Source organism: Mycetomoellerius zeteki, unplaced genomic scaffold (genome assembly GCF_001594055.1).
Source record: "Mycetomoellerius zeteki isolate Tzet28-1 unplaced genomic scaffold, Tzet1.0 scaffold155, whole genome shotgun sequence".
Lineage (NCBI taxonomy): Eukaryota > Metazoa > Arthropoda > Insecta > Hymenoptera > Formicidae > Mycetomoellerius > Mycetomoellerius zeteki.
Genome location: NW_017256500.1, coordinates 3,997,456 through 4,014,591, shown reverse-complemented (window position 1 = coordinate 4,014,591; position 17,136 = coordinate 3,997,456). Strand labels below are relative to the sequence as shown.

General features: G+C 33.9%; 3 protein-coding genes and 1 pseudogene across 5 annotated transcripts; all 4 read right to left on the bottom strand.

Annotated features, from left to right (window-relative positions):
• Nucleotides 1–1,668: 1,668 nt before the first annotated feature.
• LOC108720855 (uncharacterized) lies at nucleotides 1,669–7,968 on the bottom strand. 2 transcript variants are annotated; one of them, XM_018445101.1, is made up of 2 exons: nucleotides 6,571–7,968; nucleotides 1,669–2,106 (listed from the first exon to the last, which is right to left on the bottom strand). In XM_018445101.1, exon 1 carries the CDS (start codon nucleotides 7,209–7,211, stop codon nucleotides 6,852–6,854), a length of 360 nt encoding a protein of 119 aa, XP_018300603.1. In that variant the 5' UTR covers nucleotides 7,212–7,968; the 3' UTR covers nucleotides 1,669–2,106; nucleotides 6,571–6,851. The 2 variants fall into 2 exon arrangements, with proteins under 2 accessions (XP_018300603.1, XP_018300604.1); XM_018445102.1 differs by having other exon boundaries at nucleotides 7,491–7,968.
• Nucleotides 7,969–9,218: 1,250 nt separating this feature from the next.
• LOC108720854 (THAP domain-containing protein 1-like) lies at nucleotides 9,219–10,612 on the bottom strand. 2 transcript variants are annotated; one of them, XM_018445099.1, is made up of 3 exons: nucleotides 10,440–10,612; nucleotides 9,795–10,355; nucleotides 9,219–9,363 (listed from the first exon to the last, which is right to left on the bottom strand). In XM_018445099.1, exons 1-3 carry the CDS (start codon nucleotides 10,502–10,504, stop codon nucleotides 9,309–9,311), a joined length of 681 nt encoding a protein of 226 aa, XP_018300601.1. In that variant the 5' UTR covers nucleotides 10,505–10,612; the 3' UTR covers nucleotides 9,219–9,308. The 2 variants fall into 2 exon arrangements, with proteins under 2 accessions (XP_018300601.1, XP_018300602.1); XM_018445100.1 differs by having other exon boundaries at nucleotides 9,795–10,262.
• Nucleotides 10,613–11,873: 1,261 nt separating this feature from the next.
• Nucleotides 11,874–12,671, bottom strand: LOC108720661 (uncharacterized; annotated as a pseudogene).
• A 2,405-nt stretch (nucleotides 12,672–15,076) lies between these two features.
• On the bottom strand, nucleotides 15,077–16,224 carry LOC108720756 (uncharacterized). Its single transcript, XM_018444906.1, has 3 exons — nucleotides 16,160–16,224; nucleotides 15,205–15,337; nucleotides 15,077–15,127 (listed from the first exon to the last, which is right to left on the bottom strand). Exons 1-3 carry the CDS (start codon nucleotides 16,222–16,224, stop codon nucleotides 15,077–15,079), a joined length of 249 nt encoding a protein of 82 aa, XP_018300408.1.
• Nucleotides 16,225–17,136: the final 912 nt, after the last annotated feature.

Here is a 17,136-nt window from a genome sequence, read left to right as displayed (position 1 = left end):
AGAGAGAGAGAGAGAGAGAGAGAGAGAGAGAGAGAGAGAGAGGACATAGATCTGAGAATATTATGTTACTTGTGAGTATAATTGTGTAACGTCTTGCAGTGTAATTATATTCTTCTATGATAGCAACTTCGTTTTTATCTTTTACTTGATTACATATATGCTCAAGTTGTATTAATAAATCCTTTACCTGTTATTCCAATAATTTCATGTATTGTCTTTGTATATAATAATATATAACAATTTTTTAATATATAATAAAGATTCATTTGACACTGATGGTTATGTTGTAAAAACATATATTGTGTAAGTTGTCAACTTACAGCTTTAATATTAAAATAGAATGAGTTATATTTTATCATGCACACAATAGAGAAAAATGTGGAAGACAGGACTTTGCTGACGAGATTTGAAGTACATTTTGATGTCATTAGAGTTGTCAACTATCAATAATAATTTTATTTTTAATTACACGCTTATAAACAATTATAAATGTATATAACACTTATATTACATAATAATGAAATAAACTACTTGATAATGAAGATTTGCAAAATGGTACCTTATCACACAATATTGCTATATTCTATTCTTACCTGAAATATAATACCCGATGTCAGAATAGTAGAAAAGAAAATAAATTGAAATCGTGTGAATTTAGATTGTTGATAAGGCCACAAGCCGATAACGAGCAATAGAATTCTATTGAAGCTAAAATACTGAATCCCTAGATGAACCATTTTCTGCAATGTCCAAGATGCGACTGGTTACTCAGTAGTCGCTGAGTACGATTATCCCTTCTTCTTTTCCATCGATTACCTTAATATTCTCTCTTATCATATAAATTTTTAGTGTGAATGCAATAATATGTATAATACGAGGCTGTACAAAATATCCATTGTGAGATCACAAGTTCATTCATATTTTAGTAGCGTTTTTTGCAACAAGAACTATTAAGGCATTCTAATATCAAGAAATTTTCGCATTAATATCTTCTTTTGATAAAAAAAAAAGAAAGATATTTATCAAAGGACAGAAGTCACGCAAGTACATATCCTCTGTTTTTTGGTGCAATAACTTTTTTTTCGTATGAACTCTCACATGATATGTTTGGTATTTAAGATGGATAACCTCCATATTTTTTCTCCGGCATTGATCGTAATTAATACGTTCATGTCAATTTAAAACATGGTAATTAGATCAATAACATTTTGGAATATATTGCTTTATACTTTGTAAAATATGATTATAATATCACTAACGTTATCTATTAAATGTTAATAGATTCTACAATAAAATAATTAAATCTGTTGTTTATGTTTATACAATATGTACAGTTTTACTCATAATATATTTACAAACGTTTTAGACCCTCTTCCACCAATGTAAGATTAATTATAATCTATGTTACTACTATATTTAAGTTACTATTTATCTTTCTTTCGCACTCACTCACTCACATACTCTCTCTCTCTCTCTCTCTCTCTCTCTCTCATACTTAAAATTAGAAAAAGGTAAAGATTAAATAAATAAAAAGAACAAATCGAGATTCAATCTTATGTAGATGAATATATTTGTTTCCGTATTTTTTGAATAATATTTTAAACAAAAATATATACGTAATTTAAAGTAGAATTTCCTTTTTTTCACATGTGCAGAGAAATGCTGTTACCTTCCTCGAATATTTTCTCACACCTTTATTGAAACTATGTGATGATTCGGGGTATTGATGCGAGATCTTGGGATCCTTTGCGTATGTGCGCGCTAATTTTCTCCTTTGACTTAGACTTGAATTTCTACTAGCCTTGTGGCCACAGTTTACTTATTACTCTCGATTTAGGATGTGTCCTTAGAGATTTACTGAGAGGCGAGAGTCTTACTGTATAATTCCATTTATTGCGAATATCTTCATACAGAAAGTCAATCGTCATGACACAACCGCACGACGGTTTTTTTCCAACAACAACTGCGCCGGACACGCTACGTTCGCGCCACACACACACCGCCCGCATCTGTGCGACGATAATCCACGGAAGAAAAATAGGGCGATCAGCGCATAGAACATCATCCAATAAGAGAGCGCACATAAGGCGCGAACAGGCCGCTACCCTTGAAAGAATCATCTTTCAAAAGAATTGCACATTTGCAATGTCGCAAAAAAAAAATTAATAACCTTATAGATTAAACTCGACATATATTAATCTAGTATACGTAGTAACATAATTAAGAAAATTAATTATAATGGGAACTATACTAATCAGGTAAAATTTGTTAAGTTAAATGTTTAGGTTAGAACTTGCATAAATTAAGAATGATCTGAGGTTGGACCTTCAGTAGGTAGCAAACACAATCGAGTAATTGGACATTTGTACTTCCCCAAAGCGATACGGACAGTAGCTGTGCGAGTCACTTCATCCTCTCCAGAGTGTATTTCTTCGACTCTTCCCATGCGCCAAGATAAGGGTGGAGTATTGTCCTCAATTAGAATAATGTTGACCAACCTTTAATGAAAACTCAGGTGTTCGCCACTTATCTCTTTGCTGCAGTAGATGTAAATACTCATGGTGCCAAAATTGTTGTCTCAATCGCTGGATATGTTGCCATCTCGACAGCCGGTTTACAGGAATGTCTACTAGAGATTCTTCAGAGCAGGCCGTTAGAAGTGTACCTATTAAAAAGTATCCTGGTGTAAGAAACCCGAGATCCCGCGGATTCGAGGACAGCGGAGTGAGAGGGCGCGAGTTTAAAATCGCCTCTATTTGTATAATATCAAGAGCGTCTCTAATTTCTCCCACTTTAAATGCGCATCTTTTGTTACTTTGACCAAATGGCGTTTGGCAGCCTTCACAGTCGCTTCCCATAGTCCTCCATGATGGGGAGCTCTTGGTGGGATGAATTGCCACTTGATTCCTATACTAGCCGTTGTGTTCGATTATTCTTCTGCGTTTCTTGGTTTTGGCGTAGATCTCTCAATTCACGTTCGACTTCCACGAAGTTAAGGCCATTGTCAGAGAATACCTCCGATGGACAGCCTCTTCTAGCTATGAATCGTTTGAATGTGTTTAAGAATGCCTCAGATGATAAATCAACTGCTAACTCGATATGTACGGCTTTCGTTGCCATACACACGAAGATTGCTATGTAACATTTTATTAACTTGACGTTTCTTCGGGCTCCTTCCTTATGATATAACGGACCTGCGTAATCAACCCCGCACTTGTCAAATGCTCTGGCGGGTACCTGAACTCTGGACGGTGGTAGATTACCCATAATGGTGGAAGCGGGCCTCGGGCTGCTTCAAAAGCATGCTACGCAATTCCTAACTATTTGTCGAACTACATCCCGAGCCGAAATCAGCCAATATCTTTGATGTACAGTAGCCAGGGTGGCCTGTACGCGCCACCCGCGTGGAAGTGCCTTTCGTGCTTATACTTTACAATTAATTTAGAAAATGATGGTCTGAGAGCAATATAAGATACTTGGTCGCGAAGGATTGACTTGATGCCTTAAGATGTCCTACTCTTAAGATTCCCGCCTCATCTTCGAATGGACTTAGTTTCAATATGCGACTCCTTTTGCTTATGAGTTTCTGTTTGGCAAGCGATTTTAGCTCTTCAGCAAAGTGTTTACCCTGTATGAGTTTTACCAAGAGCAGACTTACATGTGCTTGCTCTTCCTGTGTAATAGGCTCAATCTCATTCATGACTTTTTTGGAAGATGCTTGCAGGCGTTTGGCTGCCTTTCTTGCCGGCATTGTGTTTCTTGAGAACCTGACGATATAAGCGACGATTCGGATGAGCTTAGTTAACCTAGAGTAAAAATGTCAAACTCTTCACTAGTTGTAGAAATGGTTACAATAGTCTTTGCTCTTCTTTCAAGAATATCATTGGGACTGGTATTGAACGAAATTTGTGGCCAGGTTTCCGTATCTTGAACCAACCAGGGCGGACCTGCCCACCAGATTTTCAATGGTATCAAAGCTTTAGGCATAATACCTCTAAACAGAGGGTCTGCAGGGTTGTCCTGACTCCTAACATGTCGCCAACATTGAACTGGCATTAGTTGCTGGATTTTCCCTATTCGATTAGCAACAAATGACGTCTATGAGCGACTGCAAGACTGAAGCCAGGCCAAGACGATACTAGAGTCTGTCCACAGCCAAATTGCATTTTTACAGGACAAACAGCTTGAAATCTTGTGCATTAGCTGCGCTAATAACAAAGCTGTGCATAACTCCAATCGAGGTAGCGATATGCTTTTCAGGGATGCTACTCTAGATTTGGAGCATAGCAGGCTTGCCGAGTGCTTTCCATTGATGGAAGTTACTCGCAGATAAATGCAAGCTTCACATTCACTCGCGTCCGAAAAGCTGTGTAACTCCAAACGTGAATGCTGCATAGTTGATGTGGCGAGTCTTGGTATGCTCTCTTTCAAACCTTGCATCTCTAATTCATAACGCTTTTACTTCGTATGGCAACTTAATGGAATAGATTCATCTCAATCCGATTTGAATCTCCAGAGTTCCTGCATTATTATTTTAGCTACTACGGTTACTGGGCCTAGCAATTCAAGCGGGTCGAATATCAATGCTATCCGCGCTAAAATGCTTCTTTTAGTGGGTTTCTCCAATAAAGAGAGATGACCGATACTAGAAAAGTTAAACCAGTCCGATAAGCAGTCCCATGTAAGGCCCAAAGCCCTCGTTTCTGTACTCTTATCTGTTGATAAGCTGAATTCTCGACTAAGGTGGTCATGTTGGTTATCCCATAGGGACGGCTCATTGGAGGACCATTTTCTCAATTCAAACTTTCCCTTATGCAACAGTTGAATCAATTCATTCTTCATCCGAGATGCTTCTTCCACGGTGTCAGTACTCAAAACAAGATCGTCGACATAGAAGTTTCGTAGTGCGATTTTGGACGCTAATGGGTATTGTACAACATGATCCTCTGCTATTTTTCTTAATGTTCTGATCGCCAGGAACGACGCAGATAAGGTACCATATGTACCATGACTGTCATTAGCTCGTAGGTCTTTATAGGTTGATCAATCTTGTTTCTCCACACAATGCGCTGCAACGAGGTTTGATCCGGGTTAACCAAAACCTGTCTGTACATTTTGCTTACATCAGCAGTAATTGCAATCCTGAAGATACGGAATCTTACTAAGATGGAGAATAGATCCTCTTGCAGCGTTGAACCAACCATTAAAAGATCGTTCAGAGAAAAACCAGTACCAGGACGATCCATCGAATACTACCCTAAGTTTGGTAGTTGTACTAGCTTCATTTTTTACCGCATGATGAGGTAAATAAAATGATGGAGAGCTCGTGCTCCTTGCTTCGTGATTTACTTCATGCCCCAATGCGTGATATTCTTCTATGAACTTCTTGTATTCGTTATGGAGGTTAAGTTGGGACCTTAGTCGTGCCTTGAAATGCTTTATAGCGGTTTCACGTGATTCTCTTAAGCCAACCAGGACATCCTGCTTGACAAGTAAATTTACTATATAGCGTCCTTCTTCATTGCGCTTTACTGTTTTGAGGAATACCTCTTCACACACTCGTTGTTCTTCCGACCGCTGAGGGGCAGTAATATCGTGTTCGACTTCCCAAAATCTATTTAGCAAGTAACAAACTCAGATCATCCGATACAATGGCATGACAATTTATACTCGGCATTGAATTAATGGTAACATTCGGAGTGTAACCCGAGATTACCCATCCAAAATGTGTTTTTTGTAAAATTGGCAGAGTTTTAGAATACCTAATTTGACCTACACAAAGTATGGTCCAAAATATCTCCGCACCAATCAACATTGGCCGGTATATTGAAATTGGATGGATCGGCTAACTTTATGTTTCTTGGTATCGTTACATTGTGGATGGGCATAAATTACTGTGGCAAACGCTGAATTATTTTTGGCAATACTACGCATTCTATTTTTTCTTGATGATTATTGAAACGCGACTTGATGTTTACGCTCACAACCTTATTTGCGTGAATTATTCCCTCCATGATTCCAGCCACGGATACAGTAAGTGATCTCTCGTCAAGTTTCAATCGGTTAATAAATTCCTGAGTCACAAAATTCATTTGCGATCCACTAGCAAGGCATCGAGCAAGGCACGGCATGGATGTGCCTGCTCATTTGCATCATGAGCGTGAACGACCGCTGTTGGAAGCAATATACTTGAAGAGAGATGACTCGAAACACACTGGGTGGAGACAGGAATTGAACTGCTAGATTGTGTGAAATCTATTTTAGAGGCGGCAATTTGCTCTGAATTACCGGTATTGGAAATATGAAGCAAAATGTTGTGCTTTTTACTGCACTTGCGACAACAACTCGACATACATAATTTAGCTTGATGAGATGATGATCTAAAGCAATTGAGGCAAAGATGTGCTTTTTTTACTACCTTCATTCTTTCTTCCACCGGTAATTTAACAAATTTTACACAATGATATAATTGATGACTTTCTTTGCATAATGTGCATGCAAGATTACTTGTAGCAATATTTGCGACTGAAGGATTCTTAGACTTATTACCTTGTATTTGAATAGACTTACTAGTTTGGCTTGCACTAGATCTACTATTTATCGCTTCTAAAGCCTAACAGCGCCTTGACAAGAATTCGGTTAGTGTTTTTAGATCAGGAAAGTTAGCGTCTACAATAGTCGTCTCCCATGCCTTATTGGTAGCTGTGTCCAGCTTGAAGACAATTATATGGATAAGCAAGTCATCCCACGTCATCCTCAGTCTTTTTAGCGCCTTTTTAACGCCATTAGCCTTACATGCTATAATATCCAGTAATTCGCGGCTGTATGAAGAATCTATAACATCGGTAGTATTAGTAGCAATCAATAACAGTAGTAGTGGAATTGACAGTATGGACAGTATTAGTGGAAACATCTATAGTATTAGTGGCAACACCAATAGTATTGGAAGTATTAGTGGCAACATCAATAGCATTGTCAGTATTGGGAGTATTAGTGGCAACATCAATAACAGTAGTAGTGAAATTGACAGTATGGACAGTATTAGTGGAAACATCTATAGTATTAGTGGCAACATCAATAGTATTGGGAGTATTAGTGGAAACATCTATAGTATTAGTGGCAACATCAATAGTATTAGTTTTTAGGCGTGTGCCTGCTGCCTTTATGTGAGTTTTTTTGCTTTTTGCTTCCGTTAACGTCAGTGTAGCCATTGTGAATGCAAGGGTTTAACTCTTACGCGTGATTTTATTTGGAGGTTGTGGCCACTCACGACTTTGCTGACTTGAACCCTTTGCTTAAGCTTATCGTATGCGATAAATTATATCTCGATTTCTACAGGCAACCACGCGACTGGTAATGATACAATATACTTATGACTTGGATGATTCTTACCTTGTCTAGGCTTAACCTTAACTTGAATACTCGTGTTATAGATTTGGATGCGTTTTATCTTGTACCTTAATGATAGAATTCCATGATATCAGTAATACCTATAGCTTTCACAGAATCCGGCTCGAAGGACCATGTTGATGCACTTGTTGTGCGAGATCTTGGGATCCTTTGCGTATGTGCACGCTAATTTTCTCCTTTGATTTAGACTTGAGTTTCTACTAGCCTTGTGGCCACAGTTTACTTGTTACTCTCGATTTAGGATGTGTCCTTAGAGATTTACTGAGAGGCGAGAGTCTTACTGTATAATTCCATTTATTGCGAATATCTCCATACAGAAAGTCAATCGTCATGACACAACCGCACGACGGTTTTTTTCCAACAACAACTGCGCCGGACACGCTATGTTCGCGCCACACACACACACCGCCCGCATCTGTGCGGTGATAATCCGCGAAAGAAAAATGGGCGATCAGCGCATAGAACATCACCCAATAAGAGAGCGCACGTAAAGCGCGAACACGAGGTATAATGCATACAATACTTAATTGAAATACATTGCGACGTCTGATGTACTAACATCTTTATTTAAACAATTTTAATTTTTTAAATTTTTCTTAATAAAATCTCTGGTTAAACTACACGTTCAAAAAATAATTTCATCATTTTTTCTAAATATGAGTACTCTCGTTTTTTCATTAACTATGATTTTATCATTCTATAATTAAATTCATATTTATTTTGTCACCGCGTGGAATGTATAACAATGAAATAAGATACCGAAGTCTTTACTAACTGCAATTAAAGACATCTCTGTTTATAACAGAGTAAACGCCTTAGTTTCTCTTTGTAATAGAAACAGTATTATTCTTTGTATATGTAACGGAACTATACCACTGAACGTTATACCTATGAAATGGTACATAGATAACAAATCTCTAATCGGCAAAAGAAACTTTCTTATCAATTTTTTTCAGCTATGCTAATTTTTTTGCAATTACATTAATTTCTACATCTGATGAAACAATTCTTGGTATTTATGCAGAGATGATAGACGAATCACCTTCTGATGAGTTTGATTTTAAGATATGTTGTCATGGCCATCACCCTAAGTGACCTTCAACAAGTTTTAGTTGCTCGTTATTCATTAAAAAGTTATTAACAAAAAAGTTTGAAAGAATAACGTCTTATTTCTGCTATATATAATAATAAAAACTATTCTATACCCTTCCTTGCTTGAGAATTGAGGCAAAGGGGAAGACCTCGCTTTACGTGGAAAATCGTGCCCCTTGCGAGGGAGATGGAGTGAAACTCATTTCGTGTGAAAAGTCGCGTGCCCCTTAGTAGAGGAGGATGTAGGAGTGAAAGTCACTTCGCATGCCCCTTGGCACGGGGGGTGATGGGGTGAACCTCCCTTCGCGTCGAAAGCCATTACGTAAGCAAGAAAGAAAATGAAATAGTTTTTAATATTATATATAGCAGAGATAAGATGTTATTTTTCAAACTTTTTTGTTAATAACTTTTTAATGAATAACGAACAACGGGTAAAGCCTGTTGAAGATCAATCAGGGTGGTGACTTTAACAAGGTGACCTTAATAATAGTACAAGGTGCTATTACATTATATAAAACGTTTTTTTTTTTAGAGATATCGAGTCTAATGATGATTCCGAAGAAGAAGAGCTAATAGAATTATATGTTGAGAAACTGTCAAATTTTGAAAAAAAAGTTCCATCTTGAATAAAATATTTTATTGAGCATACAGTATTAAATAGTACTGCAAAGGAATTTCAATCACTATTGAATTTCAATCACTATTGTAGACCTCGCATAAATTCGGCCACTTGTGTTACGCTTTAGACAATAAAACTGTTCGTCCTGTTCATTCAGAAGGAAAACATCCAAGTGTGTGACATCATATTACCTATGGACACCCTTGTCCGAATGAAAAATTTTCATTCTGAACGCACCCCAGCTGTAGCGGCCAAGCAATCTTAGATTAGTGTGCTTGGCAAGCAGGCAAGCAGTAAAGATCTATTTAAAAATTCTCTCAAAGATATATATAAAAGAATATAAATATATAAAAAAAATGTATATTAAATTTGAATTAAAACATTGCAGGAGAAAGTAATTATATCGAGTAATTATTTAAAAAATCGATCGAGAATGTATATTTAATTTGACAATACATGATCAGCTTCTAAAATGGTTCTGTCTGTTGATAAATGTATGCATCACATGATTTATTTGTAGGAAAATACTTTAAATTTCACGATAAAATTATTACAGTTACAATTATAGTTATATTATAATTACAATTACAGTTATTATTATACTCATTACTATTTTTATAATTCATTAATATTTTCTTGCAGATATATTTGCATTTACAATTATATGTCATACCGTAAATCTGCCAGTAAACACTGCAACGATTGTATCTTCTTTTCTTTTCTTGTCAATTTTTGTTTTAATGTTTGAATAATTCTATTCATTTGCTTTTTTCTAGGACTCATTTCCTGATTTTTAAAATGATACTGGAAATTATTCATTAATTTCCGTTTCTTTACCAATGTCATCTTAATTATATCGTCGATAGTACTTGTACTAGCTGTGTTTTCTGAAAGTAGGCTGGAGACTGTCAAATTATTTTCGTTATCTTCTTTTTCTGAACTCTCGAACGTCACAGTTTGTGAATGTATGGCCAAAGCAAGTGCATTTTCAGATATAGGAGCAGTCGCTGGAGCAAGTGTACTTGCAATCACAGGAGCAGTCACTGGAGCCTTTAAAAATATGGAAGGTACGGCAAGATTTTTCAAACGAATACTGCTTGTACCAGGTCTGTCCATAAAATCATCAGTTGTAAAATGTGTGCTGCAAATTACATGATTTTTAGATGGCTTTAAATCTGTTTGTCCAATTGCCTCGATCCATTTTTTTAAATGGTCTTCTCGACTTAGAGGAAATCTGAAATATTTATTCTTTGCAGTTTAGACATAACCTCCAAATAATATGAAAGTGTCACATTTACTAAATATATATCTAATTTACCTGAACAAATGAAACCCTTTTTTATTATTATTTTGGCAACTTTTCACACAGCAAGTGCTCGGCATTGTAATACTTATTTACTCGAGAAATACATTCTCGAGCAAATACTAACATGTCGTATACCGACAACGGCGGCAACGGAAACACACCGACAATGAAATCGCAATAATATGAGTAGAAATGACATCTATGCACTAATACATATACTCGCCGCCATTTTGTTGCGGTCGAACGTGGCTGAAACCGGATATCCTGCCGCACACAGCACATTGGCGACTGTAGTAATATAATTCGTTTATTGACTTTACTTGAAGTTTACAGCCATCTTACAGAGCCTTGCTGAATCACAACGACTAAAACTATGATTATACGTTAGCCTAGGTGTCGCTTTAACATTTATAATACTTCCGAGGAGTTAAAAATTAGATTAGTCTCTGAACAATGCTCGCATGAAGATGTAATCGCTTACATACTATCTTACATCAAAATAGAAAAGAATATTTCTTTACAAAATATATACGTCATACTTCTATCAGCTTATATTATACTTAGGACTAATTGATTAATTAGATTTGAATTTTAATATTATTTATAAAATCTGTCACAATTTCCAACAGATCTATTTTCAGATTTTTAAATATCACTTTAACATCGAAGAGAGTTTTGATTCTTTTTTGGTTAAATTTCTTAATTATACTTTTGCGCTCCTTATCATACTTGTTGCAGTGCCAAAAAACATGTTCCAGGTCATTTACGACTGTTAGCAATCTATGGTGCGTTCGGGGAGACGCTAATAGCGCTATTCTGTCATTCTATCTTCGTTGTTTATTAAACGTAAAACAATGATAGAATGACACAAATAGCACTAATAGCGTCTGCCTGAACGCACTTCTAGTAATATAGTATAGACATCTGTGAGTTGGATAGAAACATACGTAAAGTAATGACAACCACGTATATCAACGGCAAACAAAATTCGCTAACAGCATTTTCAGATGAAGCAATCTGAAATATCTAAGATACAAATTTAAAGGAGATTATAAATCTTCTGCATATATGTGTACATATATATATAAATTTATTTTTACTATTAGTCTAAGAATAATAATGAAGTTATATAGAATTAGAAAAATATTTTGCATGTATACATATAATAATCAAAAAGAGTAAAAAAGTATTTCCTTCTTAGAATATAAATACGAAGTATAAAAAATATATAAATCAGCAACTCCGTTCATTAATTTCTAAAATCAGGAAATTATTTTAATAAATATAATGTTATACATATATCTTCAACATATTACTGAATATTCTAATACAATGCATCTTCTCTGATTAATATTTTTATTTTCACGATATATTACATTCGTTACTTTTTATATTATTTACTGTATAATAATAATGGTTATTGTTTATAGTTCTGGCATTATTGACTTATCTATTTACAGTGTTGTTAATAATACACATAATTTCGGAGCAGCACTTGCATGCATTTTCATATATATTACAATACGAAACAGAAAACTTACTTGAAATAGATTTAGGGTTAAGCAAGTCACGGTAATTACTATTAAACAAAACATCAATGCCTCAAATATAGACTGCAAATGTTTGGACAATCTTCAAAAACAGAAATATGTTATTTATATAGTAATAATAAACATACTACTTGTATATTGGGGGCGTGTATACCAACTTCATAACTTGTCGGTGAATATCGACGGCACAAATTGTGCCTTCGCTCATCAAAATCTTAGTTTTCAGCGTAATATTTTGTCGTATATTGATATTTATTGCATGCTCGATACAATAGCTGTAAATGTTTATGTCGTAATTATACAACAATTTATTGAATGACACAATTTTTCAACTACATTTCATAAATTTTTTAATATGTTATGTTAAAAAACAAATTTTCATCACAATTTAAACTATTATGATTATTCCTACATCTTCATTCGTACCTAGCAATTCTAAAGTACATTCCACAAATGTACTGAAAGTACGTAAGAATCATAATTCCTGTTGTGTGTGTGCGTGCGTGCGTGCGTGTGTGCGCGCACGCGCGCGCTAATACAATATCGCAGCTGTTCCGACGCATATAATTGCGTAGCAACAAAATTAAATAAAAGTATTTTTCTTGATCGATAAAATACTCCATCATAATTGGTAGACGAGATATATACTTTGGTAAATCAATGAGACTATTCGACAAATATACTGACCGATAGTACAAACAAATTCAACATTAATGGCAAATACTAAAAAATATTAAAAAGCGTTTTTATTTAGAATTCTGCAATACGAACTTATCAAGATTTATACTATTTAGCACGCACACACATATATATTATAAAGTTATATATTATTTTTTTAATATTCTTTTAATTTCTATATATATATATATATATTTAGAATTATTCTATTATTTATACAATTTATACAGTATATTATTGCACAAATTGCATACTAACATGTTATTTATCATTGTAAACGTACAACCAAATGTATAAGGCAAATACTTTAGTAGAATCTGTATGATATATCGTATATTTCTACATAAAAATATGTAAAAATATTAATCACAAGTTACACAATAATTGTAAGTCTAGATCTAAAAATACTTTTCTACTTGTAAGTATAATTGTGTGACGTCTTGCAATGTAATTATATTCTTCTATGATAGCAACTTCGTTTTTATCTTTTACTTGATTACATATATGCTCAAGTTGCATTAATAAATCCTTAACCTGTTATTCTAATAATTTCATGTATTGTCTTTTTATATAATAATATAAAATAATTTTTTAATATATAATAAAAATTCTTTTGACATGGATATACGAGGGTCGTCTGAAAAGTTTTGAGCCTAACATAGAAACAAGTAATTTTTCGGTCAAATTCAATTTTATTTTTCCACATAGTCTCCTTTTAAGTCGATACATTTTTCCAGCGATGCTCCCACTCCTTTAATCTATTCAAATAATACATGAGATACTGAGCGTCTTGCTTTGCAAAATAGGCGTCTACGGATGCGATGACCTCCTCGTTTGATGAAAATTTCTGTCCTCCGAGCCAAACTTTGAGCCTAGGAAACAGAAAAAAGTCGCTAGGGGCCAGATCTGGTGAATACGGTGGATGACCAATTAATTCGAACCGCAATTCGTGAATTTTTATCATGGCGACTGCTGATATTCGATTTTTTCCATTTTTATAAAAACATTGACATTGACTGGCACAAATGACTGTCAAACAACAACTAAGCGCCGGAAGTAGCTACAATTTTCGCAGGTATCTTTTAAAGTATGTACATACGATTATACCAAAATTGTTTTGACGAGTAATGCCATCTTCATGTTGAGGCTCAAAACTTTTTAGACGACCTATGTATTGCCAAACGCATAATCTGTAAGTTGTCAACTTACAGCTTTGATGTTAAAACAGAATGAGTTGTAACTTATTGTGCAAACAATAAAGAAAGACGTTGAAGACAGGACCTTGCAGTCAAGATTTGAAGTACATTTTATGTCATTAAAAGTTGTCAACTACCAGTAATAATTTTATTTTTAATTGTATGCTTATAAACAATCATAAATTAACACCTATATTACGTAATAATGAAATAGATTACTTGATAATGAAGATTTACAAAATGATAACTTATCACACAATATTGCTATTATACTCTATTCTTAATTGAAATTTAACACCCGCTGTCAGAATAGTAGAAAAGAGAATAAACTGAAATCGTGTGAATTTAGATTGTTGATAGGACCATAAGCCTACAACTAGTAACAGAATTCTATTGAGGCTAAAATACTGAGTCCCTATATCAATCATTCTCTACGATGTCCGGGATGCGACTGGTTACGAAGTAATCGATGAGTACGATTATCCCTTCTCCTTTTTCATCGATTACCTTGATATTCTCTCATATAGTGTAAATTTTTAGTGTGAATGTCGTAATTTGTATAATACGAGGCTATACAAAATATTCATTGTGAAATCATAAGTTCATTCATATTTTAGTACCTTTTTTGCAAGAAGAGCTATTAAGGCATTATTCCAACATCAAGAAAATTTCGAATGAATATCTTCTTTTAATAAAAGAAAAGAAATACATTTATCAAAAGATACAAGTCACTTAAGCGCATTTCTCTTTTTTGGTGCAATAACTTTCATTTTTGTATGAAGAACATCTAATATGATGCGTTGGACTTTGACATTATTATCATCCATATTTTTTCTTCGGCATCATAATTAGTACATCTCATGTCAATTTAAATCATGGAGACCAATAAACCATCAATTAGACCAATAACATTTTCCAAATATATTGCTGTATATTTTGTTAAATATCTATTGTTATAATATTACTAACATTATCTATTAAATATTATAATTGTTTCTACAATAAAATAATTAAATCTGTTGTTTATATTTGTACGATATGTACAGTTTTACTAATAATTTGTTTACATACGTTTTAGACCCGATTCTACCAATGTAAGATTAATTATAATCTCGGTTTAACCTACTGTTTATCTTTTTCTAATACCTCAAATTGGAAAAAAGATAAAGACTATAATATTCTTATCGCGCGCACGCGTTCTATTGTTGGATTCATATTTATTTTGTTACTGCGTGGAATACATGACAGTAAAATAAGATACCGAAATCTTTATTAACTGCAATTAAAGACATTTCTTTTCACAATATTCATTTATAATATGGTTGATATTGATTGTTGTTCGTGTTATATTACCGTGGCAAAACTCTCCAAAGACGCATCAAATAATCCACCGACATTCAGAGTAAACGCCTTAGCCTTTCTTTGTAATAGAAACAATATCATTCTTTGTATATGTAACGGAGCTCTATACCACTGAACGTTGTATCTAGGAAATTGTACATAAATAACTAATCGCTAATTGTCAATTGAAACTTTCTTATCAGTTATTTTCAGCTATGCTAATTTGTATTGCAACTACACTAATTTTTACATCTGTCGAAACAATTCTTAAAAGGCACATAGAAAGAACATTTTTGCTACTAATTACAAATGATAAATTAACAACGCCAGTTATTGTAAAGTTGCTATCACAAATTGTCTGTTTTACGAGTAGCAAATTGATGCTGCCATCGATTTGTTATAGAATTTGAATTAACGTGAGTCCCCGATAAACATAATTCTGTCTCGATCACCTTGTCCCGAGTGTAAAGGAGTTAATACTCTTGCGAATTTTATTTTATTGTCAAATTATTTTTGCTAGATATAAGCATTAATTTTGAATCCACTAGAGAAGCATAGGCTAGTGGGAACTAAGACGCCCAGCAGGCTATAGTGATTGAGCGTATAAGAAGTAACTAGATTACCAGATGGAGCAGCGCTCAAGAGCTCGTTGATCGTAAAACACAGAGAGATAGCCATCTTGCAGATATATTCGTTTTTTCTCTTCTCTCTCTAATTTTGTATTTTTGTAACGGTTAAGAGTGCATGTACTCAGTGAAATACAATTTACGCAATAAATCATCCTCCAGCAAATTAGAACTAGTCTAATCATAATAGTCGAGGCATAATTCCCAACACCGAGCTTATCGAAATTAATTACTTCGACAATTATCAACAACATGACTGCAAACTCACTACATTTGGCCATCTGAATTTTAGCAAAATCGTTCTTTCCGTGCAAATATACTCAATATGAAATGTTTCTTACGCAGTATAAAATACGTAGTTATTGAGATCTATTATATTCTGTCCGATATGGTTGGCTAGAAACATACCTAAAATAATGGCAATCACGAATATTAACGGCAAACAAAATTCGCTAACAGTATTTTCAGATGAAACAATCTGAAACATCTAAAATAAAATTTGAAGGAGATTATAAATCTTCTACATATATGGGTACATAAATTTTTTTTACTATCAGTTGAAGAATAGTGAAAAATTTATGTAGCATAGAAAAAATGCTTTGCAGTATATATTAACCAAAAAGAATAAAGGAGTACACCCTTCTTGGAATATAAAATTAAAGAGCATATAAGTAATATATATGTAAATCAGCTATACTGTTTGCTAGGTTCAAAAAGTATTAGTAAATTTATGTTATGTATCTTCAACATTACTGAATTTTCTAATACCATGCATCTTTATTATTTTTATTCTCACATTATATTACATTCGTTACTTTTTATATTATTTACAATGTAAAAAAAATCAGGAAATTCAACTCGAATTGACGTAAACCAGCTCAATCTCGGAGTTAAATATGACGAACTAACTATCGGGTTGCGTCAAGAAAAATTTTAACTTCCTTTAATATCCTCCTTGTGTTAAATAAACATTGAATTTATTTCTATAAAATATTTATAAAATTGACTAAACTATTATTAATGGGTAAACGAACATAATTGTATTGTCAGTAAAAATACTTTATGAGCACGATGAAATAAATTTGCAATAGAACAGACTGATTTTAATATTTGACTGAACTGTTCTACAAAGTAACGAGAACTCAGTAAATTGTTGATAGTAACAATTTTGAGGTGATTTCTACTTTGTTTTCGAGTGAAGTAGATTTAATAATTTATTTAAAAGGACAACTTTTTAAATTTATTTGATCCCGTTACTTTGTAAAATAATTTGATTAATCATTAATAAAATTTTCTCCCACGAAGTAAAAGTAAGGAG

Bases quoted from the DNA above. Each gene is read 5' to 3' on its own strand.
- LOC108720855 (XM_018445101.1), bottom strand. From the start codon at position 7,211: ATGGCTACACTGACGTTAACGGAAGCAAAAAGCAAAAAAACTCACATA.
- LOC108720854 (XM_018445099.1), bottom strand. From the start codon at position 10,504: ATGCCGAGCACTTGCTGTGTGAAAAGTTGCCAAAATAATAATAAAAAA. The intron at 10,356-10,439 runs GTAAATTAGATA...TAAATATTTCAG, and splicing joins AAAGGGTTTCATTTGTTCAG to ATTTCCTCTAAGTCGAGAAG. The intron at 9,364-9,794 runs GTATGACATATA...TGGCCGCTACAG, and splicing joins TGTTTACTGGCAGATTTACG to CTGGGGTGCGTTCAGAATGA.
- LOC108720756 (XM_018444906.1), bottom strand. From the start codon at position 16,224: ATGTTTCTAGCCAACCATATCGGACAGAATATAATAGATCTCAATAAC. The intron at 15,338-16,159 runs GTAAGAAACATT...ACAATTTCCTAG, and splicing joins AACTACGTATTTTATACTGC to ATACAACGTTCAGTGGTATA. The intron at 15,128-15,204 runs GTAATATAACAC...CTTTAATTGCAG, and splicing joins CTTTGGAGAGTTTTGCCACG to TTAATAAAGATTTCGGTATC.